At 44.5% G+C, this 27524-nt stretch overlaps 1 protein-coding gene across 1 annotated transcript in view; it reads left to right on the forward strand.

The window, feature by feature from the left end:
* The window catches only part of LOC144101964 (uncharacterized), a 31786-nt gene extending 6687 nt beyond the window's left edge, over positions 1-25099 (forward strand). The window contains exons 4-14 of the mRNA XM_077635206.1: positions 2217-2277; positions 7807-7897; positions 8011-8089; positions 9676-9818; positions 10878-11462; positions 12230-12399; positions 13420-23110; positions 23178-23289; positions 23461-23611; positions 23874-23942; positions 24751-25099. Of these exons, the coding sequence (XP_077491332.1) occupies positions 22845-23110; positions 23178-23289; positions 23461-23611; positions 23874-23942; positions 24751-25091 (939 nt within the window). The 5' untranslated portion in view covers positions 2217-2277; positions 7807-7897; positions 8011-8089; ... (2 more) ...; positions 12230-12399; positions 13420-22844 and the 3' untranslated portion in view covers positions 25092-25099. The remainder of the gene's footprint in view (positions 1-2216; positions 2278-7806; positions 7898-8010; positions 8090-9675; positions 9819-10877; positions 11463-12229; positions 12400-13419; positions 23111-23177; positions 23290-23460; positions 23612-23873; positions 23943-24750) is intronic.
* Positions 25100-27524: the final 2425 nt, after the last annotated feature.

Raw genomic sequence — 27524 nt, forward strand, 5'->3', positions numbered from 1 at the left:
GTTATATGTGTTATTTCGTGTATGGGCTGCACCTTAAAAATTCACATCAGAATTAAAAAAAAATAGTGCGGCCCTTAAATGAGTTTATATGATGCGTTCTAATTCAGTTCCTCCCTTGCTCCATCAAAGTCTGGAATTCATTACCAAGGTCCATTTCCATGTGTTTGTCCCGAATTTTTGCTCCAGCCTTCCAATACGCATAATCACTGCAAATCCGTGCCTGGTGGCTGATTGCAAGTTTTCTCGTTTGTTTGCCCTTTCCTCTCTCCCTGCATTGTATTTTTTGTGTATAAAAGATTTCAGTTGTGCATATCTCTGTTCGCAGTGCGTTGCAGTATGTAGAAATAAATAAATGAACAAATAATAGCTTGGAGCACACCTAATTGTCATTAGCTATGACAAAGGGAGAGCATAATGCCAGTCGACTAATGGAAGCTTCCAACGTTGCGGTTTTGTTCGGATGACTTCCAGTAGAGATGTTGAACAGAGCCATATGGATTGTCAATAACGTCCCGTTTAAAATTGCTAAAAACAGATGGCAAACTAAACGACAAATCTAAACAGCTCATCTTTCCTGAGGCTGGAGAGCAGCAAGTGGTTTTACCAGAGTTCAACGGACAAATATTATTGCTCCGAATAAAATCGTCTGTAATTTGTCCTTGAGTGTCCATTTTTCCACTCCCCCAGAAGGAGGAATGTGCATTAAAGCTGCCAACTACCAGATAAGGCTCTGGTATATCTGCTATAAAAGATCTTCTAATTGTTGTATTGTTACTATGAAATGAGGGTCAATATATATATATATATATATATATATATATATATATATATACAACACACTGTTATTGTTTTGTGTGTAAGCAGGGTAGCTGCCACAGCTTCAAATTTCGTCTTTAGTATAAGCTCACGAGCTGAGTGTCATTTTTTACTATGATGGCAATACCACCTGAGAGCCAGCTTGCGTTCTCTCGATTGCAGCGAAATACTTTGTTTCTTGAGTACCTTTGTGCTTTTGGGACCCAAGTTGGTTTCTGAATACATAAGGCCGCAGGTGAGAATGTGGCTAGGATGTCTTTTATATCGCTCAAGTTATTAAATAATACCCTACAATTCTAGTGTATTAGGAATGCAATTATGATTTTTTGGGGATGTATTTTGAAAACTTAGGTCCCTATTTTTTGGGGGCCAGTTATTAGGATTTCTCCTTTTTTTCTGTCAAGAGAGCTCCGCCACCGCTGCAGCAGAGGTGAGCTCAGTGTTATGTCCATCGCCTCCCTAGAGGCTCTGGTCCACCGTGGAGAACCCACAGGTTTACTGTTTGTAGGCCTCTCCTACAGGGAGAAGCCTTGCGGGCGGCTGTGAGTAAAATAAGAATGTTCCCTGGGTTTGTGCAAATTGTTTCTGTGCTTCCTGGAATGTTATGCTTTCTTTAGTTTTAATAGATATAATTTCCTTTGCTTTCTTCCAGGAAGGGCAAGACATAGAATATGCGATGGGGGGGTCCCCTTCACAGTTAGTGCACTTTGGCGCTGTGTTGCAGACATCGGATTCGTGTTCATTAGATGCACATTTGGCACAGATTTGGCAGCCACGACAACTCTGCAATCCATGGCCATAGCTTTGGCCTCTATTGAAACACCAGCGAGGATTGGGGATGTATGGTCGGACTGCTATTTTCATATAACCTACTTCTATGGTATCAGGGAGTTGGCTGGAGGCAAAAGTCAGAACTAGTTAAGTGCTTTGTTGGGATTTCCATCTTTCCTGATTCTAATGCATTGTACATCTGTGGCATTTTGGTCTGAGGCCATCCAGCACTTCTGCTTCAGTCAGAGTGAGAAAGTCTTGTTCTGAGATCACACTCTGGACAGTGTTGAGGGATCTATGTGCACTAATGGAAACGGGTATTTCTACAAAGGTTACTATGTTCTAGAGTTCGAAATGCTGTGCTTTGTCTCTGATGTAGAGAATCGTAGATCGCCATTGGCCAGCTTTGTCATAGCCGATGCCCAATGATTCTGTGAGAAATTTCGAAACTGCAAAAGGAGAGATGATTCTTGCTTGCTTTTCTGGTACCTCACTCTGTATGACGTGGTATCTGGGGAAGATTTCTTTTTTTTTTTTTGCACATACTGCGCAGTGACGTCGGTTCGCCCTTATTTGTGAAAACGATCATTTCAAGAAGGAAAGGTCTATAAAAGAAAATTGTTTTTCAGCTGCGATGGCTGCCGCCCACAACAGAGCTAGCCCAACATGCGATGGGACAGGAAGTTGCAAGTAAGTCCTCCCCAAGCCAGCTGTACAGCGCAACTATGAATGAATATGACGTAACTGAGGTTGGTTCGCCACACAAAGTTATAACAAAGGAAAAACCGAGAACGAGGAGGTGACAGGACGGCAATGAGAAAGAAGATAGGTGAAAGATGGAGGGGAGGATAGGAAGACGCGACTGCCGATTTCCCCCGGTCGGGTCAGGCCGGAGATGCCGTTTGCAGGAAGCTGGGGCCAAAGTGGTGTGTTGCCTCCACTGAAGGGCTTCAAAGGTCCAAACCCTCAGCATTGGCTCAGCCACCAGGATTCCCTTTTACCTGGACACAGCAATGCCACACACAGCTAAGCACGGGTGCTGGGGTCCGTGGTGATGCACTGCTCACCATCATCCCCCTGCGGGCATGTCGCTGCAGATGCTCGAACTGATGGCGTCGCCACTCATCAGCATCTGCATGAAGCAGAAGCCCCCCCTGTAGGGAGGAGTAGGTGGCCTAAAATGCTCGTTTTACGATTTAGTGATGCCAAAGGAAAGACATTTCAAAAATGGACACTAGTAAAAGCTTTAAAGAAAGTCGGGTAACCTTTGTAATCATCCTTGCCTGCACAAGGAATAGGAAATTGACTGAGGTGTGCTTAAAAAAGTCTGTTTGTTATAATAAATTACTATATATTATCAGATCTACAATTCGTTTAATACATCTACTCTCTTTAAAAACTTAAAAACATGAAAAATCAACTCGTGCATCTTCACCTAAGACCATTGCTGGATGGAATGGTATACGTATTTTCATTGTAAAAAACTGAAAAATGCTTTTTCCTCAGTGTTTCGAGTTTTCTGAATGAAAATATAACATGGTTTACCGTTAGTTCATCTTCATATGATTCACATTGAGGCTTGTCTTGTTTTGTCAGCATGAAATTATGTGTGAGGTACATGTCTGTGTCCTATACAAAGCCGGGCGATATCAATTCCTTGAAACGCTCCTGGTGGGTGCAGGATTTCCATTCGCTTAAAACTGGTTTAAAAAAGTGTAGTTTGTTATTTCGTTCATTTTTCCAAGTGAGCTGCCATTTCTTCTTTAATTTACTGCCTACTAAGTTCATGCAAAGAGAATATTTACTTTTTTTATTTGCTTGTCATGTGCTCGAGCAGCGCAGAAGTCTGCTCTTTCGTTGCCTTTAATTCCGACATGACTTGATACCCAGTAGTTTTATGCTTTGTGCTCGAGCTGTGGCTTTTGTTATGTCGCATATGATGTCACAAAGCATTGGAGTGATTGCATTCTAGAGTGGAGAGCTGTAAGTACACTGAGGGAGTATGTGTAAATAATGCTGTTTCTGAGGTTCCTATTGACTATTTTTGTAACGGCTACACACACACAGCGCAACATTCTGCTGTGAATATAGATGCACACTGTGGAAATCTTTTTATATCTTTCTCAATTCCTCGTACTAGTGCGCTTTTTACGAAGGCATCCGTTTTTGAACCATCACTAAAAAAGTCCATGAAACCATTGTATTTTTCGTCGGGTGAAAGAATTTCTTGAGCTATATGTTGTTGTGGAGTTTGCCTTTTGTGGAACTGTGTAAGAGTGAAATCGCAGGGAAATTGTACCATGGAGGCAGTGGATCTCATCTTGGGGCAATAATGGGTAATGCGTCCAGTACGCCGAGATTCTGGCAAATCTCTTCAAAACACAAAAGTAATGGCCTGGTAGTTTGCGGTTTGCTGTTGAGTGTTCTTGATGGGCACTCTGTAACTATTTGGTGACAGGTATGTTTTGGTGGAAAATGAATATTTAAAATGTATGAGCATGTGAGCACGCTTCTTCTGTCTCTAAGTGATGGTTCGTTAGTTTCAACATAAAGACTTTATGGACAACATCCTGTATGCACGAGTGGACAGACGCAAACCCAAATTATGCACTGGATCTAGTCGTTCAAGGTATACTGGTCAGGCCGACCCATACGCTATATATACATAATCCAGGATAGAGCATACTACATAGCGGTATATTTATAAGATCTGATCTGTCGGCCCTCCAGTGTTTTCGTGACAGTACTCTGAGTATGTTCCAAGGATTGAAAGGCTTTCTTTTTCAGTGTGTTTATTTGAGGCAAAAAAGTGAATTTTCTGTCAAATGTCACACCTAAAAAATTGTGGTCATGTTTTACGGGTAACTTGATTTCGATAAGGTGTAGGGTCAGATCTGCCTGTAAGCCTCGTTTGAGTGAAAAAAGAGTGGCCACTGTTCTCTGTGGAGAAAACCAGAAACCATTTCTATCTGCCAACATTGCCAGTAGTTTATTTTTTGTTGATTGTATCAGTATTTTACATGTTGATATGATGGAGAAAGTGCAAGCTATCTGGAGATCATCTGCTTAGACTGAGTACACAATTGACCTTGGAGAGAGTTCAAAGAGAGTTGTGCTTAAAATACACCCCTAAGGTACTCCATTCTCCTGAATGAAATTCCTCAAAAGGGTTGAACCTAGACGTACATATGGAAGGAGCGGTTAGACAAGAAGTCTTTAGGCAGTTCAACAATCTGCCATGGATGCCAAGCTCCATGCAGGTTGTGTCATATGCCTTCTCCAGAAAAAAAATACAGCAAGACAGTGTTGTTTGCGTACAAAAGCATCTCTGACAGTTTTTCCAAAATGGACTAGGTGATCTGTAGTGGAGCATCCCTTTTTAAAACCACACTGATGGCTGTCAAGAAGGTCACGAGATTCAAGGATAAAAGAACTCAGTCTTATATACGGGACACTTTCAAAGGATTTGGCGAGGCAACTGGTAAGGGTCTAGAAGTTGGCGGCTTCCCGTGTATCAGACTATACGATAATAGCTTTTTTCCAGGCTTTGGGAATTTTCCCCGATACCCAAACTTTATTAAAGTTTCTTAAAAGTGCGTCTACGTCGGGTTGAGAGAGATGGCCTAGCACTCGATAATGTATTTCATCTGGGCCGGGAGCAGTCTGTTTACCAGCGGAAAGTACAGTATTTATTTCTTGAAGTGTAATTATGTTAATGTAAGGTTCATTTGTGGTGCCGCTTGTCGGCAGCCTTTGCTACTCTGCTGTGGTTTTGTTTTATAAAAGAGTCTGTGTAGTGTGATGAACTGTAAACTGCAGAAAAATATTCACCCAAACGGTCTGCCTGTTCTTCTGTGTTTGTCTGTATACCGGGAGCTGTCAGAAGGGGAACTGTGAACGGAGGGTAGCTGTCATTTAACTTTCCAACCTTTTTCCACATCTGCTTCTATGCGGTTGAGCTGTTTATCGATGACACGCAATTTTTCCTTGCTGATTTTTCGACACTAAGACGAATATATCGAGCTTTCGCCGTCGCCATTTTAAAATTTGTGAAATTCTCTTCTGCTGGATATCTATAAAAATGTCCACGGCTTTTATTTGTTTCTTCTTGCTGCTTTGCATTCTTTTGTGTACCAATATTATGATTTTGTTTTACTACTCCAGAGGTCTGAGGAATAGCTTGGTGCGCAGCGGTAATACTACTGTTTGTGAAAAGTTCGTTAAGTTCGCCTGCACTGAGGTTGTCCGAAGCTATTTTATCTAGGCTGGCCTTTTCTCGGAACAGTGCCCTGTCGGCTAAGTTCAGCTTCTAACGTCGTGATTTAGTTGGGATAACTTCAGGTGAAGATGTTAAGCTGATTAGTATGAGCAGATGATCACTTTCATATGGGTTGCCTAAGACATCCCATTAAAAACCTGTAAATATAGAAGGTGAATTAAAAGATAAATCTATAGAGCTCATCTTTCCTGAACTAGGTGACCAACATGCTCGTTTAACAGACAAATATTATTACTGACCATAAAATCTTCAATAACTTGATCTCTAGTGTCAGTTTTTCACTACCCTTAAAGCTGGAGTGTGCATTAAAATCTAATATCAAACATGGTTCTGGTAGCTGTTCTAAAAGATCTAACTGATGAACTGTTACGTTAAGATATAGCTCCAGGTATAGACAGCTCACTGTAATTGTTTTAAATGTGTGCAGGATGGCCGCCACAGCTTCTAACCTAGTTTCGAGTTCTCGAGCTGGGACTCCATTTTTTACTATATTTGCAACGCCTCCCAAAAGCCAGCTCGTCTGCTCTCAATCGCGGCGGCAGACCTCATAGCCCTTGAAAATGTCTTCGTTTTTCGAGTCACGGACAATGTTCAGGGATTGGTGTGAAGTGATAGACACAATATTGTCCCCAATGGACATTTGGTTAGAAAGTTTGGAGTATTGGACGATGTCTTTTAGCTTGAGTAACAGCAAGGTCACCATTGGGCATCTTTACAGTTTTTAGCCTGGACCGATGGCATGAGTCAGAGATTTTGAGACTAGAAACGGGGACAAAGTTCTTGCAGGTTTTTCTGTTTCCTCACTATGAAGGACATGATATTTTTGGAATAATTCTTTCCTTTTCCTGAAGCATTGGGCAGTGACGTCATCGGTCTGCACCCTTTTCAGAGCGTGGTCATTACGTGTAGGAGGTGGAGCCATAGAATATGATTTTATGTTCAGCCATGCTGTCAGCCACCCACCATGGAGCCAAACAAGGACAGGACAGGAACTTGCAAGTCCTGCCCACACCAGCTGTACAGCCCACACAAGGTTAACCCTTGCCGCCAGGAAAATGGAAAAACCGAGAAGTGAAAAGGAGACAGAAGAGTTGTGAGAAAGAAAATAGAAAAATGAAGGACGAAGGGGACGACAGGAAAAGACAACTGCCGATTTCCCCCGGTAGGGTCAGTCCGGAGGTGCTGTCTACAGGAAGCTGAGTCTGTTGCCTCTGCCGAGAGGCCTTATGGGTCCGAATGCTCGACATCGGCTCGACCACCAGGATTCCCTTTTCCCCGGACACAGCGATGCCGCGCACGGCTAGGCGCGGGTGCTCGGGTCCGTGGTGACGCACTGTTCACCATCATCCCCTCGCGGGGATGTCCCTGCGGATGCTCAGGAACTCGTGGTGTCACCCCTCACCAAAGTCTGCATGAAGCAGTCTACATGAAGCAGGGCGGCCATATACAAACTGGTTTGCCTCATTTTGCCACCAGAAAGTTGTTTCTAATGTGTGTGTGTGGCCTATACGAAGACGGCAGATAATGATTTCCTTGATATGTTTCTGGTGCACACGACTTCCATTCACCTAGAACTGGTTTTATTATGTGTGGTTTATTTATTTCATTGTTCCAAGCAGACTGCCATTTTTTCCTTGCTTTACAGTGTACTAAGTTCATGCAATCTTAGGGCATATTTACATTTTTAATTTGCTTGCCACAAGCATGAGCAGTGCAGACATCTGCTGTTTCATTGCCTTTTATAGCCACATGACTTAGTACCCAGCAGAGGTTTACGTTGTGTCTTTGAGTTAAGGTAGTTATTATGTTTTGTATGACATTGCCAAGCAGCAGGGTGATTGCATTTATAGAGTTAAAGGCTGTGACCCCACTTAGCGAGTCTGTGTATAAAAACGCAGTTTGTGAGGTTCCCATTTACTATTTATTCTATGGCTACACAGATGGAGTAACATTTGGCTGTGAAGATGGATGCACACTGTGGAAGCCTTACGATTACATATTGCAATTCCCTCGTACTACTGCGCTTCAAACGTAAGCATCTGTTTTTGAACCATCTGTATTGGAATCTGTGAAAGTACTGCACTTTTCTTTGAGTCTAAGAAATTCTTGTATTATATGCTGTTGTGGAGTTTGTTTTTTTACAGAACTGCTAGAGAGTGAAATCACAGATTGCAAGGAGAGTGTACCATGGAGGCAGCTGATCTTGTCTTCCAACAAGGCCAGGTAATGTGTCTAGTACACTGATGTTTTGGCACATCTCTTCAAAACGAAAGAGCATTGGCCTGGTACTTTGCAGTTTGTTGTTAAACAGTGTTCTAGATGGGCATTTTGTGACTATTTGGTGACAGATGTGTTAGGTAGTGAACAGATTTTTAGACTGTATGAACACGTGAACATCATTCTTCTGTCTGTAAGTGATGGTTCGTTAGTTTCTACATAAAGGCTGTTTATGGGTGACGTCCTGTAGGCACCAGTGGAAAGACGCAAACCTAAGTTACATACCGGATCCAGGCGTTTATGCTCCGATGGTCTCGCTGACCCATGAACTATGCATCCCTAATCTATGGTGTGGCGTACTGCAGAGTGATAAAAATACGTCCTATCTAAGCCCCAGTGTTTTCATGAGAGTGCTTTTAGTATATTCAGGGATCGAGAAGCTTTCTTTTTGAGGGTGTTTATGTAGCAGGAATGTGACTCTTTGTTAAAGGTTATTCCAAAAATTCGTGCTCATCATTTACTGGTTGTATGACTTCATTGAGATAAACAGTGGGACGAGTGTGCAGTCCTCTTGTTAGCGAGAAGGGAATGGTTACTGACTTTTGCGTAGAGAACGTGAAACAATTTTTATCTGCCCATGTTGTTAGTTTATTAACTGTCAACTGTATTTGCCTCTCACATGATATAACGCTACAGGATGTGCAAGCAATATGAAGATCATCGGCATAGACTATATACATGATGGACTTCGGAATTATTTTCGCTAGGGAATTCATTTTTCTATGAAGAGCGCAGTGGTTAAAATGCATCCCTGAGGCACACCGTTCTCTTGAATTAAGTTCTTAGAAACAGTGGCACCCAGGCGCATTAGAAATGAATGGTTGAAGAAAAAGTCACTCAGGCATTTTCAGCAGCCTACCGCGGATGCCGAGGTCTCCAAGGTCCGGCAGAATTCCAGACCTCCATGTGGCATCATAGGCTTCCTCTAAATCGAAAAAGACTGCAAGGTAGCTTTGCCGTTGTATAAATGCTTCTCGGACTGTGTTCCCAAGGCGGACGAGGTGGTTGGTTGTACAGCATGCCTTTTTAAACCCACATTGATGGATGTCAAGAATATTACAAGATTCACATACAAACATTAATCTAATGTTCACGACACTTGCAAAGGATTCGGCAATAATGCTTGTCAGTGCTATAGGCCTGTGACTGCCAGGGGAGGTAGGTACCTTTCCCGGCATCAGCAGTGGCGCAAAAATGGCTTTTTCCAAGTCCGGTATCTCTCCTGGCACACATATTTTGTTAACAAATTTCAGAAGCGAGTCTACAGCTGGCTCGGACAGATGGGCGAGCATTTCATAATGAATATCATCTGGTTCTGGACTGTTTACCGGAAGAAAGTATGCTGTTTATTTCTTGTAGTGTAAATGGGCTACTATATGCTTCGTGAGCACTACCCGTTTTCAGCAGACTCTGTGTTTTGGCTGTGTTCTTATATTTTAAAAATGATTCTGTATAGTGACAGGAACTAAATACACTGGAAAAAGGCTCGCGTAATATATCTGCTTGATCTTTTATATTTTTCTGTTCACCAGGGGCCGTCAGAAGATGAACCGTGATTAGGGAGTAGCAACCATGTAGTTTGTGCACTGGCTCCCACATTTTTTTCGACGAGACTTGGCTGTTTACCGAGGAAATGAAACTCTGCCACGATGTTTTTTCAGAAAAGTATTGTGATGTACGTACCGAGCTTTAGCTTTTGCTTGTTTAAAGTTTATAAGGTTCTCCTGCATGGGGTATCTGCGAAATATGCCCCAAGCTTTGTTTTTTTTTTTTCTTCTTTGAATCTCGTGTCCTCCACACTTTATGGTTCTGTCGTGCTACTCCTGAAGAATAAGGGATAGCCAAGTGTGCGGCAGCAAGAATACAATTTGTGAACTTTTTTAGATCATATGCATTAATATTTTCTAAAACAATTTTTCTAAAGTGGCTTCTGTTCTGAAATGTTGCCAGTCTGCTAAATGGAGCTTCCAATGCCGTGGTTTTTGTCGGGGTGACTGTTGATGGGTATTGCAGGCAGATTTCAGCAAGTAGATGATTGCTTCCATGGGGTTGTCTAAAACATCCCGTTTAAAATCGCTAAAATCGCTAAACACCAATGAAGAGCTAAAATACAAATACAAAACGCTCATTTTTCCTGGACTAGGAGAACAATAAGTAGGCTTACCAGAGTTCAATAAAAATATTGCTGGATAGTATAAAATCCCGAATGACCTGGCCTCTGCTGTCGGTTTCCTCACAGCCTCCAAAAAAGAGTGTGCATTAAAATCTCCTACTACCAAGTATGGCTCCGGTAGCTATTCTAAAAGGTTCTCTAATTCATGTTGCATTATATCGAGGTGTGGTTGAAGATACATGCAACAAAATGCAATGATTTTGTAAGCAACAACAGTGGCTGCTACAGCTTCGAATCTAGTTTTCAGTTTGAGCTCGCGAGCTGCTACTCCAGGTTACACAATGATGGCTACACCTCCCAAGAGTCAGCTCGCTTTCGGTCACGGCAGAAGACAGTACATTTCTATAGCACTTTTGTGTGCTGAGGACCTATGCTGGTTTCCTGCACACATAAAGCAACAGGAGAAACCATGTTTACAATGTATTTTATGCCATTATAGTTATTTACGTGTCCTCTGCAGTTCCAGTGCATTATGAAAGATATCTTAATGTTGTATGTCTATGAAGAGAAAACTAGATTAACCTGGATTTGGCCCTGTGACTCGGATTTTTTTTTTTATAGATCCAAGGAGAGCCGCTCTCCATCTGATGAGGACTAGGCATCCATCGCCTCTGCAGAGGTGCTGGACACCCATGCATGAGGCACGTTGACTTTCGAGTTAGACCTCAACCTTTGCGAAGGTCTTGAGGCCTGCTGACCTGGGGGTCTGCGAGGCCTCCTTTAGGCTTGGCAGAGTCGTATTACCTACTCCACCCGGGAGCGTGGATGGCCCCTCCACAGGCTCACTGTGTGTGGCCTGGACAGGTGCTGAAGCCTGGTGTAGTGAGCCGCGCCCAAGCACCACATCAGGGAAGTTTGTTTTTGCAGTGAAGGAGAATCTATTTGTTTGAGGTTATCCCAGTCTTGCTTCTTTGAAAGAAATGTACTCAGTAGTTTTCGGTGTGATTATCTTTTTTTCTTTCTTCCAGGACGGACATACCCCGGAGCATGTGGCACGGTCTCCTACACAGTTTGCGCAGTGTGGGGCACCTTCACATTCATTAGAAGAGTGATCCTTCGAAGCGCACTTAGCACAAGTTTTGTGACCACGGTGAATCTGTGACCCCTGGCCAAACCTCTGGCAACTGAAGCATCTGTGAGGGTTGGGTATGTATGGTCTTACATTTATTTTCAGCTAGCCCACTTCAATGGTTCAATGGGTACCCACCGGTGATACAATAGGTACAAGCTTTCCCCTGGCCTGGTGCTCGGTTTATCTGAGGTGAAATGCTTGAAAAATGGGTCTTTGACCCCACTTTGACTAGAAGAAAACACCTTGTGCCATGGTGCTTTTTGGCCACAGATGCCCTTGTGCCGTAAAAATCTATAATTATCATCACTTTAATGGATTCAGGCAGTGCACTGGTGTTGAATGTTAGGGTCTTGTGTTTGGTGTGAATTTCCTTGTAATCCTTCTGTATCTTAATCCGCTGCACATCTGTTACATCTAGGTCAGTGAGCCCTTCAAGCATTTCTTTCTCAGAGAAATGAATAAAATTGATCTTAGAGATGACGCTTCGCACAGTATTCAAAGACCGGTGTGGAGTGACAGAGACAGGAATGTCCTCAATGGATAGAATGGTTGAAAGTTTTGTGTGTTGTATGCTGTCATGCAGTTCCAGAAGTAAATCGCCGGTGGCCATTTTTTATACCTTGTAGCCAATGACCAAGGCATACATCACGCATTTTAAGACCAGAAAGGGGGATATAATCCTTACTTGTTTTCGCTGCTTCGCTATGAACTACATGAAATTTGGGAAATGTTATTTTTTCGCTTTTGGAAAAAGTCTGCTACGCAGGTCCACCCTCTTTTGAGAGAGCGATCATGTTTGGAAAAAGGGAGAGCCATAAGAAATTAAGTTTTTTGGTCACAGTGCCAGCCACCTACCATGGAGCCCAACAAGGAGACTGGACAGGAACTGGCACGCAAGGCCTACACACGCCAGCTGTACACCCAAACTACAACAAAATATGATGCAACTCAGGGTGGTTGGCCACTCAAGATTAACCCTTGCCGCCAGAAAAAAAAAGGAAAAACCAAGAAGTGAGTAGGAGAGAGTTGCGAGAAAGAAGGTAGGAAAGTGAAAGATGGAGGAGAGGATAAGAAAAGGCGACTGCCGATATCCCTCGGTCGGGTCAGGCCGGAGGTGCCATCTACAGGAAGCTGGGGCCAAAGTGGTGTTTGCCTCCGCCGAGGGGCCTTAAAGGTCCAAGCGCTCGGCATCAGCTCAACCAAAAGGATCCCCTTTTCCCGGACACGGCGATGCCACGCACCGCTAAGCGCGGGTGCTGGGGTCCGTAATGACGCACTGTTCACCATCATCCCCTTCCGGGGATGTCCGTGCGGATGCTCGGGAACCCGTGGTGTCAGAACTCAGGAATGTCTGCACCCTGCAGACGCACACCTGCGGAGAATACTGTTTACTGTAATTATTATAGCACTGAATAATAATGGGTAAATGGAAAAGTGAGCTTGGCAGCATGTCCTTTGACACAACCATGTAGATGGAGTCTGTGACCTGTAACAATGTCATTTCATTCTGGGTTTCTAGCAATATGCACACCTTTGCTAAATGAAAAAAAAAAAAAACTGCCTTCCCCCTACCCTCAAGTGCTTATCTGGCGAATCCTGGTGCTTTGATATTACACTTTCCAGCTATAATCTTACCTAGTATAAAACTTTGTACATGCTTGCATAAAATGAACAGTTGTGTTACAATATAGTTTTGTTTAGGCCTGCATAGACTGTTTGGGTGGAAAATTATTTTCACTTTTTTTTAAAGAAATAATCAATCTGCATCTGAAAGCCAAGCTGTAGCAAGTGCAGAAAGAGCTGGAAAATGAATCATAGCTGAAAATAAGGGTGAAGCCGATAGCTAACATCCTGCTTTGATTCGCCTAGTCTAGAGTTTAGAAAAGCGCCCCTCACTAGTGCTGGACGGCATCGTGCCTGAATTTTAGCATGCAAGGACATTCTGCAAACTTATCTTATGAATGGATCCAGTCGGCAGTGGCACGTTGTGCAGGAAACTAACTGCTTCCCATGCTGCTTTGTGCTTCATAGGGTTGATGCAACTGCACCAGCGAACTGCGCAAGAAGACACGTGCGGGAGAGCGTCGTATTGCCAACGCCCACGAGAGCGGCCAGCCACAGGTGCCGTTGTGACATCACGTGCTGCCTAGGCTACATAAGCATCCTCTCATCGGATCTGCCATCCAGTCGGCAGTGGCAAGTTGTGCAGGAAATTAACTGCTTCCCATGCGCACTTCGTGCTTCATAGGTGAGTGCACCTGCATCGAGATGTTTACCTATATGCGACCAAACTTTCCATTACTTGCCACTGCTGACTGAGTGTCTTGCGATTTTTGCTGACGATGTCTGCTGCCGCTGCTGATGTCATGAAAGCCATTGAAGATTTCAAATGCAAATGCGCGTCGAAATACGCTCAATGAACCAGGGCATAGCATTTTGTTCTGACGCTGCTGATGACTTCAAAAATGCTCTATCAGAAGTGAAAACTCTGACTGCTGAGGTCAAGAGGACAAAGGAGGAATGTAAACAAGGAAAAAAAGGAAAACAAGGACCTAACTGAGATGCTAACTAAAGCTGAAGGGAGAATTGCTGAACTGAAGCAATACAGCCGGTTGAACAATGTGGATATAAAGGGCTTGCCACTCATCGCTAAAGACAGAGCTGCCAAGATAGCCTTGCAAATCGCACAAACCACCAGCGTTCCTCTTGACTTGGCAGACATTGACATCACGCACAGCGTTAAAACCAAAAACAGCAATGACATTAATCTAGTTGTCAGATTCACAGCCCGTACGAAGAGAAACCGTTTTCTTGAGGCAGTGAAAAAAAGACAACCCTATCAACTACTGATATTGGTTTCACTGGTCCTGCTCAAGGGATTTACGTCAATGAACATTTGACACCTGACTGTGTTGTCCTCTCCTTGTGCGTTTCTCTTTTTTGGCTGGTGTATTTCTTCTTTAACTGACAACAGATGCCTTCTTGGGGCTGCAATTACAAGGAAAAAGGAAACGTCCTGGAAGTACATGTTGAGACTTCTGATATCATTCAGATAAGTAGTCAAGCCGATTTGCTAAAAATGACGTAATGCGACATCATTACTCATCACATAGGAGCTGTTCTTGCCTCTGGAAAATGAATTGAGCACTACACCTCTTTACACACCCTCACAGTTTAATAAATATGTTGGCCTAGATGAAAATAAGCAGTTCATGTCAATTCATTTCAACATGCAATCTGCTGTTAACAAAGCTGATCAACTGATTCATTTTCTGGCAGGCTTAACGATATCGTTTGATGTCATCTGTTTAGCCGCAACATGTCATCGTCACGATGCTGATGTTCTGAGAATACAGGGGTATAACTCTTTTTCTATGTTAACCGCACTACAAAACGTGGGGGAGGTGTTGCGCTACTGGTGAAAAAGAAATATGCCTGTGAACTCTTATCTGATCACTGCTTCTGCAATGGTGATATCGAAATGTTCACTGTGAAGTCGGCCTGCCAAACTTTTTCTGTTCTTTACCGGCCCCCCTAGGGCAACATAGCAACGTTTTTCCACTACTTTGAGCGCGAATTATTCTTTTTTAACACAGAAACCTTTTTTTCCTGTATGGTGGGAGATTTTAACATAGATATAAGCACAGTCAGTTCAGCACAGAAAAAAACTTTCAACACATCTAGAGGTGACTGGTTTTCAGAACGCTATCAGTAGTCCAACACACATCACTGCTACCTGTTCTTTCACGCTAGACCTTATTGTAACAAATAATCATAATGCACTCTTTTTTGGTCCGTATTGCAGTAGATATCAGTGATCATTTGCCTGTTTTATTGCGTCAAGACAAACAAATCCATACGAAGGCAATTGCATAAGCTCGGCGGCAACTTATTTCCCAAGAAAGGCTTGAGCAATTTAGGAGCCGCATTGCTTTAGGTAACTCAGATCCCGTATACAGAGAAAAAACAGCTCAGGCAACTTATCACGAATTCCTTGAAATTTTTCTTTTATTTTACAATGACTGCTTCCCTGTGGTTGACATAACACCTTGCAAGAATGCTCGTAAACCCTGGGTGAGCCGTCGCCTTACACGACTTGTGAAATAGAAACACAAGATGTTTGCACAATTCATTAAAACTAGGGACTAGGATGTACTAGCCAGGTATAAATCATTGCGCAGTCATTTAAATAAAGAAATTCAGATAGCTATGGGTGCTTATTATAACAACTTATTTGATAACCAGCTTCCTAGCAACCCCAAAGAAAAATAAATGGAGGCGCTTAAACTTACTCCTAAGTAGAAACATACACAGCAGGAAGATAAGTTTAATAATCGATGGTAAAGAAACCTCAGGTTCACACCTCGAAAACACATTTAATAAATTCTTCTCCGGAGCAGGTTCTAGCCAATTTAATGCTGGAATCTCCAATTTTTTAGATGGCAAGTCAAAAACATTCCTCTTCCTTGGACCAACGGACAAAGCAGAAGTTTTTGCAATATGCAGAAAATTAAAAGACCTGTAGTCTTGATGCACACAACACACAGAGCCGACCAGTTAAATATATTCTTGACATAATTACGCCATGCCTAACCTATATATATAACACCGCACTTATGACAGCTCAATTCCCTACTGACATGCAGCTAGCCAGGGTAGCCATGATATATAAAAAAGGTGATGCAAACAAGTTGGGAAACTATAGACCAGTGTCTACTTCTGTATTTTTCTGAGGGTTTAGAACAGCTAATTCGCATCTGTTTTCAACATTTTCTGCATAAGCATTTCGTAATAACTGACTGTCAATATGGTTTTTACAGAAAACAGGTCTACGGAGCACACACTACTGGTTCAAAAAGAATACATATTAAAAAATTTTGAGTCACAGCTTTCAACTCTCTGTATCGTTGTTGACTTCAGCAAAGCCTTTAATTGCCTAAATCACGATGTTCTTTATGCAAAACTGGAGCACTACGGCTTATGCGGGCATGCTCTAAGCCTAATTAAATCTCATCTGAGTTCACGGTCTGAATGTGTGGTGATTAATCATTCCTTTTCACAGATTCCAAGAATTTAGAATGGCACCCCTCAGGGTAGCATTTTGGTGCCACTACTGTTCAATATATATATAAATGATATCCCTAACATCAGTAACCATGCAAAATATATTATATATGCCGACTACACCAGCCTATTATTTTCTTCCAATGATGTACACCGCTTTGTAGATACCGCAAACCATACGCTCTTATCACTTGCCACATGGCCATCAGTTGACTGACTAAAGATAAAGAGAAAACTAAAGCAGTACTCTTCCTTCCTAAAAGAAACCAAGTATTTCTCCACGCCTCGCTATACCTCAATGGCAGTGTAATCGAGTATGTGGACACCTTTAAATCATTGGGTGTGACGTTCAGGAGTACGATGACATGGGATGCACATGTTAATAACCTTACATCAACACTATGCCAAGCATCTGCGTGTACTATGCCGCTCTGTGTTATAGCCTCACTGTCCTTTGCTAATAATTATTGCTGCCAATTACAAGATATGTTTTGGTCAACCTTGCTCTTCATAAGTGCACTTGTATTCACTTTTTAGCAGTGGTTGTTTTTGCCTCGTGCCAACTGCTGACTTGTAAGGGTGGTGAGGCCCGTCAAGCGGTGTATCATTTACTGCTTTTTTCTCACCATCCCCAGTTTGCATGTACAAACTGAAATAAAGGTTGATTGATTGATAGAGTAGCATCATGTCCTGAGTCAACAGCCAAGAATGTTGACTTCATTGCACACACCACTTGGACACATATGACTATGTTTGCAGCTTGGTTTGATCATGGCCAGGGAAATAGTTCAGAAACCACTTTAGACACCATTTGATAGTCTCGAAGGCAAAACAACCGAAGCTGAAGAAGCTATTCAAGATGAGCAGAGGAAAAGGAATATGAAACAACAGGCAGAACCCAAAGCTGAAAGCCAAAGAAGCAATCTTCTTTTAAGCACTAATATAATCCGCAAAGCTCACAACTTAGCTTCTTTTAGCTGCCAACAGAATGCCATAGTGCTTCAGACTTGATCATAAGATAGCAGGAGTCACATTCGTAATATAGGGATAAAAAGTAAATAGAGTAAGGGAGTAGTGAAGTCCCCTTAAACTGCATCACACTGCATCATGCCTGAACTACACCAGTGGGAGGAAGAGATGATGGAAGTGAAGAGCAGAGAGAGAGAGAGTCAAAGAAAAGTGCACGTAGTACGTTCCATGCATAGTTCAGAGCGTGCGTGGGTGGATATGAATCCACATTCGAACTTGCTGAATCTCCACGGCTGACCAATGAGATGGCGCCAGCGGTGCAAGCACTGAGAAAGCAGCCTGTTTAGTTTCATCATCACCGCAGAAGATGGTGAGAATATCTGACGTTTCCTTATTAAGTCAGGCAAGTACCCCAAACAAACATGGTATAAAATAATTCTGCTTACCAAACGCCATGTCTGTGCGATATTTGAGCTCGAACAATTCACTGATTAAGCTGTGAGGTGCATTCTATGGGGCGCATTTAATTGCGAAACATGCTGTAGATCAGAATCAGGAGTTAGACTGTCAGCACAAAGAATATGAGGCAATATAGGATCAGCAACGTGTTATCAGTCACATGTGCCTTGTGTGTTTCGCTACTCTTTGATTTGCTTCTGAAAGGTTTAAATTTAATTCAGAATTATGCCTCAATTCAACCAACCACATTGACGACCACACAGTAATTAATATGGTAATTTTTCTTCTGCCCATTTCCTGCGTCATGAAGGTAGCACGAACATAATTCAAAGTCATGCCTCCCAGTGACACTCAGCCCCTAATCACACCTGTTGCCAAGATAGACTTGGGCATGAGATTTTGATAACCGTCCTAATCAATGAGTGGTGCCTTTTCAATCACAGCTGTACTTAGACCATCTTTGTTGTTTAAAATCCGCACTTTGCAAGCAAGTATGATGGCATCAGTGCTTATGTAACCGCAGAAGCTGAATAAGAACTGGATTCTCTTTAAAGGAGTATAAAGACCTAACTTTTGGGTGCCTGTTTCCTTGCTTGTAATGATGCGTAAGGCATCATTATACATGAATTACCACCTGGTATTCTCATACGGCTGCTATATAATTCATAACCAAAATTTTTTCTCGCGCTGTTTTGGTTTAAACAGCCGAATGACGACTGTGACACCAAAGGGTGGTGTTATGTCACGTGAGGCATGAAAAAACTGCAATACAATCGCTGCTTCCACATTTGCTGTCAGTCCGGCTTTTGAGGAAGGCTGGCTTCAGCACTGCAGTAAACTAAAACTATGAAGCAGCAATTATATGGATGTTTTTCCATGCCTCAAGTGACACAAAAGCACTCTTTGACGTCCCAGCCATCGTTCAGCTGTTGAAACCGAAACATGACCGAAAAAAATTCGATTATAAATTATATAGCAATCCTAGGCAAATATCACATGGCGATTCATGTCTAGTGCTGTCTTCTGCTAGAGAAAAAATATGCCACCAAAATTAGATGTCTATACTCCTTTAACTTGTGATGTCTGTCCCAAAACTTGCAGTGAGTTTCTTATGCCGACATCATACTTGACTAATTTTTTATCACAGCGTGTGATTAGAGTATGGGGCCACATTTAGAGTTTGCTTTTTCTACACCATATTGCTTTTAAATGTCTAATCTTCTGGCCTGCTTTATATCGTATGCATCCACCAGCTTTTTGAAAATCTGCAGCAATGCAGAACTCAGAGGTGAATGCTTTTTTTACAAGTTAAAGTTCATAAACACATACATCGGTAGTGCACCAAGAAGGTGGGCTGGCACTCTGGTGCTGCAAATGTGCTGAATGATGGATTCCTTTCCCGTCCTCTCCACCGTGATAGAGAAGGCATAGGAGACGGAAAAAAAGATTGACATGAAACTGGTCCAGGAGAAGGAACTTTCTGGAAAGGCAGTAAGCAGAGAATTAGGAATTAGTTCGTAGTGAGGCTCAAAGCGGCCTACATTGCTGTATACATCTTGTGCAAACACGTCTCAATGGCTTGCATTCACAGAGTGAAAATATGTGCTGAGAAATTCATAAAACTGTATTTAAGAAATATATCCGCATCAGAGAAACTGCAAAATATTCCCTTTCACTAGGCGCCACAGGCTGATTAGCATAGAGAAGTACATCTCCATGTTTAGACCAAACATGATATTTTGCCCTAGAAACTGTAATAAAAAACAGTCAACACTTAACCTGCCAAAACACGGAAATATATCTCTACATAATCCACAAATTAAGGTAATTCATACTTAACCAAACAGAACTGCTTCCTCCTGAGACCTGGTGACGAAAATTTGTTCAATGCAGTAGAAACAACACAATTGCTGGCAGACAGCCATTACAGGAAGCTGTTTCTCAGCCATTTTTAGAACCTGCGCTGCTACCTAGTGAGCATGGCCAAAACGTTATCACTTATCACCTCTTTACAAGTTCGCATAAAACTCCGGAAGATGATGTGACAACAGCAAGGCTGACGACTGGGTCAGGTGGCACAGATTCAGTTTGTACTGACCGATTTAGACCTGCACTTTGCGGACGACCGCGTGTGTTGGGGCTACAGCGCGAGATCGGGGAAGCCTCTTCTTAGCTATGAGTCGGACCACTCGGGGCTCATGAAGGACAGGTTGGTAATCGCGTGTATCACATCCACTTGATGTAAGTAATGCCATCACCGTGCTGAGGACGCATTCTCGGAGCAGGCTTTCAAGCTAATGGCAACTGGGTTCCCAATTGCCCGTCTCGCTCGCCTGTCAGAGCATGTTTTCACTCGCTTGAGGGTAAGAAACCTTCACTCGCATGATGCTGACGTAGTGGCGTCGCGCAAAAAGTTGGCCGCTATACCTTACCTCCGCAGCATTTTGCACAGTCTCAAGGAAGTCGTGGCAAAGAATGATGTTGCTGTTGTCATCACAGCTAAGAGCAAGCTAGGAGGCCATTGCACCATCATTAAAAGGTGGCTTGATAAAACTATGGGTAATCGGCCTTAGCGCACAGTGTCAAATAGAACAAGGTTCACCAATTGCAAAAATAATGCAGTTTATGGTTTATGGGGTTTAATGTCCCAAAGCGAGTCAGGCTATCAGGGATGCCATAGTGGAGGGCTCCGGAAATTTCGATTACCTGGGGTTCTTTAGCGTGCACTGATATCGCACAGTGCACGGGCCTCTAGAATTTCCCCTCCATCGAAATTTGACCGCCGCAGCCGGGATCAAGCCCGCGTCTTTCGGGTCAGCAGCCGAACGCCATAACCACTGATGCACCGCGGCGGCACAGAAGTAATGTGGTTTATTGCGTTTCGCTGCCTCGCGGCCAAAATTGCTACGGGCAGACAGGCGTCTGAATGTGCGCTTGACTGAACACTTGTCTATAGGCGGGAAGACGAACTCTAATCTGACATTGCACTTTCAATCTCGTGAATGCAAATCGGAGGACGACCTGCCTGTTTGCACACCTGATTTCCACGACACATCAGTGGTTTATGGAAGTGATAAAGAAACCTGTCGGGAGATAGCTGCGGCTTACTACATCGGTAAAGCTAAGCACACGTGTACGGCTAAGCTGGCAGCGAACCTTCACCATAAGGAATTTGTTTTAGATGGTTCACAAGTGCACCAGTGACTTTTGATTGTTTTTTGCCCTTTCACTGCTTTGGGGTTTTGTGCGTGCACATGTCTTTGCAAGTCTCCTTTTGCCGCTTTCAAAAAATTTCAGTTCAGCCGCCGTCTTGTGCTCATCTCTTCTCCTGTGTTATGTCTCCCGGCTGTCTTTAAGATGAATCTGTGAACATTTTATAGCAGCAGTCAAAATAGGGAAGTGGGTTCATGTGCATATCAACAAGTGGTAAAGGCCGTTCAAGCATTTATCCTGGCTATTAACTGTGCAAGCAACAGACATAATCCCATATTTGAACAACAAAAACTCACACGGCCTCTGTGCTCTACAAATTTCATCACTTTTTCATACTGGGCATTTTTTAGCGCATAATAAAAAGCTCAAAGCCAAGCAAAAGATATTTCAGTGATGTTCTGGGAGAGATCTTAACCACTGATAAAAAAAACGGTTACACAATGTAATTTCCGATCTCGTGCGGACGTCAGAATCTGCCCCTCAAACGAGTCACTTCGGATCATTGTTGCGAATTCAGGCAACGTTCTTGCAAGAAACTCGAAGCACGACAACTCATTTTTGTTTATTTACTTTAAAGCATGCGACTTACAAGATTAGAGAGAGAGAAAGACGAACGTAAATGCAGGGAGGTTACAAGATTAAAAACGAAATGATTCGCGATACCTTTCTGAACAGCAATATGCACGAGAAATAAACCAACTTGCACAGCTGAAACTAAGCTGGGGCTAGATTACGCAAATGTGACAAATTCTGTCGCAAGTTATTGACAGTGACGTCAAATGACGTCACGATGAGACGTCACCACGTGACGCAACGAGGAATCAGCCAATTACAGCAGGGCGATGCCCCAAAAGCAGTCAAGGCACCGTCTGCTTGATTTTTGTAAAAAAAATAAGAAATAGGCGACGATGAAAATAAATATTTTATTTTGTCAAAACATTGTGTTTAAAGTTCGAAAATATTAAGCAAAACAAAAAGCGTTAGAAGTTGTGCTATTAAATTGACTGGTGGGTAATTTTCGGTGCCACGGGGGTGTGCTGACGGCAGTAAAAAGGCCGCTTTGCACTAAAGCAGCTGTTTCACGCCGTGTTATTGTTTTCTACGCGGCGTCTGAAATCAAGCTACTGTGCGGTTGTCCTAAGTGTGCAGAAAAATTTCAACGAATGCAGTGAAGGCTGCGTGACTACCGAGCGAACTTGCAAGAAGCGCATGGAACGAAATCGACGAAGACAACTGCTTGAAATGAGTCTTGGGTTGGTCGGCGCTTACAATCGATGACAGAAGTGTGAAAGGGTAGAGTGTTGCAGTGTGTAATATGTGGTTGTCTGTGTCTTTTCCCTCAGGAAATAGAAGATGACCACGAAGTGCGATTTGCTGGGAAAAAATAGTTTTATGTGCGCATATTTGTGTTTTGTTGATATGTATACAAAATTGCGGCACAGAGATGACTAAGTAAGGAAAACGACCGCGGGAACGAACAAGGAAGAGCAACACGGATTGTGGGACAATACTAACTGCACTTCTCGTCCTTGCTTGTTTCCGGACCGATCTCTAAAATCCCGCATTAAAGCGGCAACCGCGGCAATAACTAGTTAGAATGCAGCGCATGCACAAAATCTCTCTAGCAAAGCGACTGACCTGACCCCAAGCTTTGTATACCCGACTCTAGCGTTGTTTACAGAAAGAACTGCCCACTATTCCGTGAGTAAGTATTTGATATCGCCGAGAATAGGCGGGAAATCTAGTCTGCGATGGCGCTGAAGGGACCCCGCATGTCCACTGTCCAAGAGGAGATGCTGCTCGATTTTCTCGAGCAGCATTCCTTCTTGGCACGGGCCTCGACGGAGCTATCGCGGTCGTTGACGGCGGCCCGGAGGCGCACGCTCTGGGATGAGATTACCGAAGCGCTGAACCGCGCGGGCCCGGCTGTCAAGACAGCGGAGCATTGGCGGCAGTCTTGGCGTCAAATCTGCTGCCGCAAAAGGGCGGAACTGGCCCATCTGCGGGCCGGCCAAGGGTGAGCCTCTCAACACTGTTAGTCCATGGAATGCCGCATTAACCTGCATCTCCGCATTCCATCGCAGTGGCACTGGAGGTGGTCAGCTGCCGGGTTCCGGAGGCCGTGTGATGCACCTTCTGGGGTTGGCCAGCGCCGAGGGTGTGGGGGAGGACTTTTTCCTCATTGTCAGGCCACAGGTGCATTAGCAGTGATAATCGTAGTTAGGTTATAAAGAATTTCACCGTTTCCTACTTACTTATAATGAGGGATTCTTGACTTTCACAGGCTCATGTGCTGTAAACAATGAGCCTACTAGGTGAACTTCGGGACATTCATGTATAAGCGTGCGATGGTTTACCTTCTTACAGCCCCAGCCTCCTGCAGGAGCAGCCGCAGCACCACCTCCAGTGCCACCACCATCACCCCCAGCAGCAGCACCATCACCACCACTGCCACCACCACCACCAGCCTCACTAGCGGCAGCTGCACCATCATCGGTGCAGTTGGCAGCAATGTCAGGTACGTAAACCATTTCACCAATCGCCTGTACGGCTTGTGAGTTCTGCATAATGTTGAGGTCATGTGTCGGTTTGCTGTAGTGGGAACGCAGAAAATGGAGGTTGCAAGCGCAAGATTTGTTTTTATTGGTTTTGATCTGTTCTTAGGGATGTGCTTGTCCTCGTTTCACCTCGGATAAAGTATCCATGCATTTCACTGTGATGCACAGCACGCTTTGCAGAAACTGTCCACTGAGAAGTTGTGTTGCAACGCTTTTATACAGACGACAGCAGCGGCGTCGACAGTGTGCTGCTGGGAGAGCTCCTCGGTGAGGAACTGAGCAGCGTAGTCGGTGAGTCGACCTGCTAATATGTACCCTCCACAGTACCCGCATTGGAAGCTGCTTGAAAATTGCATGATTTGCAGGTCAAGATGTGCAACCACAATCAATCAATTGGCAGTGGCCACAAAACTGTTGTGCTCATCACACATTTGCAGCTCATGCAAGTTTTGTCCCCGTGCAGTGGCGATTGTGATGCCACCTCTTTGTTGCTGCATGCACGCATCGTATATGTTTCTACAATGTTGCGTTTGTTACAGCACTAACAGCGTCCGCTTTTGCATGGGGCTCTTTACCTGTCTTCGCGTCCATACTGCTGTCAAAGATTGTACACATCAGTTTGCTTACTGCACAGCACACTGCCTTAAATGATGATTGCAGGTTCCCCTCTGACAGCCCCCCAGCAGCCACAGCCAGGCACAAGCCGACAAGGTGGGCGCCCGCCAAAGAGGCGCAGGCGCGCTGAAGACGCAGCTGTGGAGCAGCTGCTGGCGGAAACTCGGCGCACTGCTGACCTGTTGGAGGCTTGCAACCGGCAGGACGCTGAGTTCCACCAGCAGCTGCTCGGCACTGTGAATCGCCTCATTGAAAGCAACAGTCAAGTATATACAGTCAAAACATACCTAAATATGCGCATAACTATAGCATAATGTATGAACATTTTGTGTTGAACATGTCAGATTGACGTGTACACGACCATGTCTTGTGGGAATTGGTCCTACATATCACAATGTGTATTGTGTATCATGGAAGTGAAACCAGCAGCCCTTTCAAATTATTTGCGGTAGAAGTTTGCAGTTGAAGGTCCTTCTCTTTGCAGAGCCAGGCAGCAGCACTTGCACCAGCGGCAGCCCAAACCGTCGCCATGACTGGTGCAGCAGCTGCAGACCGCAGCAACGCAGCAGATGGCGGCTGTTGTCGCGGAGTCACGGGGACAGGACTCGGCCGAACACCAGATGCTGGCGGACTGTGTCGGGATGCTCACCCTGCTGCTCCGCGACAATACTCAGCCGCCGGGACAGTCATCCTAAATGTGTTTTTTCGGCGATTTTTTTACTTTCTACTGCTGAAAAGCACAAAAGTTTTGTTTGTAGTTTATTTTTTCCACCTTCTGCCAGGCGCAGGCACTGCACACATATGTTGTTTTTTACTTTCTCCTAGTAGCTTCTGCCAGTTGCAGAAGCTGCTTTGTAATCCTATTGTTCTAGTTTCATTCTGCCGGGTGCAGAAGTTTCGTTGTGTATTTGTGTGCTTTCCTCTTTCCCGTGCCTTATCAAAAGTGTATAAGGTGTTGTATATGCAACGCTGTTGTCCTCATGTTTTCTCTATTCGTGATAGGCGAACATTTGATGTGTACCCCTAGAACTGTGATGTTTACACTGCGATTTACAGGTATAACAATTTCTTGTTTGTTTTGTAGGTTCTAACATCTCGCAGGAACTCGTTGCCTATCAGGGATGCGGATTAAGGCTGATGTGCACTGACATCACTCAGCACACTGGTGCAGTCTGCATTTCCCCTACATGTAAATGCGCCTGTTATGGCCGGGATGTGGCAATGCAAAAAATATGGAACTGAACTAGTCACACATACATGCTGCATCATCTGTGATATGTAAATGCTTCGTGCACTGCACATGTTTTGCTACTGCTAAATTTATGAAGACGACTGTCCCATACAACAGTTGCACGTTGCTGCAGTTGTGCACCATGTTTTAGCACTGCGATGTCGCGTGTGGCTTTTCTGCTTATGCAGGAAGTTCCAGGGCTATGATACTTACCACCGTGTAAACTTTCAGGCAGTAATCAACTGTTCTTTCTTTCCCGTCTCTGTGTGGCTCAAGTTGTGTGTAACGTGGTAAGGATGAGTGCGGTAATTCAGCGACCATTTTATTGCATGCAGTACGGGCGCCACTGCATGTTCCAAATGGGCGCCATGCAGCGCCGTACTGGTTTTAAGTGCACGAAGCATACAAGTGATAGAAAAAAAAAGTGTTCACGTGCCCTTTCATTTTCAAATGACACCACGGGCATTTATTATCTTGTTCACTCAAAACACTTCAATTTATGCAGTGACTCACACATGCACACATACATTGGTGGCGATCGCAAGCAACTGTTCCAAGCTTCATTGTGATGGCAGTGGAGATGCAGGTGGGTTTGCCTTGTTGCACTGACGCACACACACGTGCCGCTTACATGCAACACTTCCAGGGCCCGCAAGGTGACTGTAGCGACGAGGCAGGTGGGTTGGCACTAGCAACGACGAAGGAGGGTACACGATGACACTTTTCACTTGTCGGACAAGCTATTTTGACACTTCATTCGACTCGGGAAGGAGACTGTGCAGTAAGTGTGTGACATACTGCTGAAGAATTGGGAGGTATACTGGCAAGTGCACTATCCGTGAAACGGAAGCTGGTGTGAGCACTTGTTTCCTTGGCACGGGAGGCTTCCAGGCACACGAAGGCAAAAAGTGGAAGGTGGCGTTGGCTACTGCGGTGGGTGAGACCGACGCCGAAACCGCCGACGTACCATGTGGAGGTAGTCCAGCCTCTGGCGACGTGTTCGTTGGAACAGGTTGATACCTCTGTTCCTCGTGGCTGCACCCCGCAGGTACATCAGGCGAGTTCCTGTGCCTCGCAAGTAGCTGTCTGGCAGAGGCGGCCCGTTGTCATCCAGATCAGCTGCATCTTCCTCATCTGCTGGAATGGGGTCATCCAAACAGAGGTTGTGCAGCGCGGCACACACTGCAACGATAAAAGCCGCTCGCTCCAGTTCGTAGTGGAGCGTCCGGTACCTTTGCAGGCACCGGAAGCGGCTCTTGACCACGCCAATGGCGCGCTCTGTGATGTCCGAGCCCCGCGCGTTGCGGGCGAGCGCCAGAGAACGAACAGCCAACACAGAGTCCGGTGAACGACTGACTTTATTCATGTTCGCGCGCTCCGCGAACTGTGCAGTTAAGCACAGCAATGGGGCGGTGCCGCCATCTGTTGGACTCTTGGCCAAATACGACACCCCTCCCCACCCACACAAAGAAGGTAACGTGAACAGGCCTCAAGGCGAATAGCGTACATTGGGCCGTCTTGCTCTTGAGCTTCTTCGCAACGGTGGTGTTTGCGGCTCACACTTGGGAAGCTCTGGATCAACCGGCACACCCAGTGCTGAATTATCCCTTGGTGGAGCCTCGTGCTGTACAGATCCGTCCTCGCTGCCGGCATTCAGGTGTGATTGCATGGCAGAGGTCTGTTGGTCATCTGCACTCACATCACGTGTACCGACTTGATGTTTTGCTGCAGCCGGCGGAGACACTTCGGTTGCGGAGAAATCGTGTCGCAGATGTTCTTGATGTCGCCTCCAGGACCGACCATCAGGCAATGTGACATCGGCGATGTGGTCGCCCGATGTAGCAGTCACCATTGCAGGAAACCAGGGTGGACCATCTCGAAAGTTTCGTGCATATACAGAATCCCCTGGCTGCACAAGCGGCGTCCGATGGGCATGCTGCTCGTGCGCAACTTTCTGCTTTAGCTGCCTTGTAAGAACTGTGGACCTCATGTCAGGCCGCAGTAGGGTCAAAGCTGCCTTCAGCTTG

This window comes from Amblyomma americanum, chromosome 8 (genome assembly GCF_052857255.1).
Source record: "Amblyomma americanum isolate KBUSLIRL-KWMA chromosome 8, ASM5285725v1, whole genome shotgun sequence".
Classification (NCBI taxonomy): Eukaryota; Metazoa; Arthropoda; class Arachnida; order Ixodida; family Ixodidae; genus Amblyomma; species Amblyomma americanum.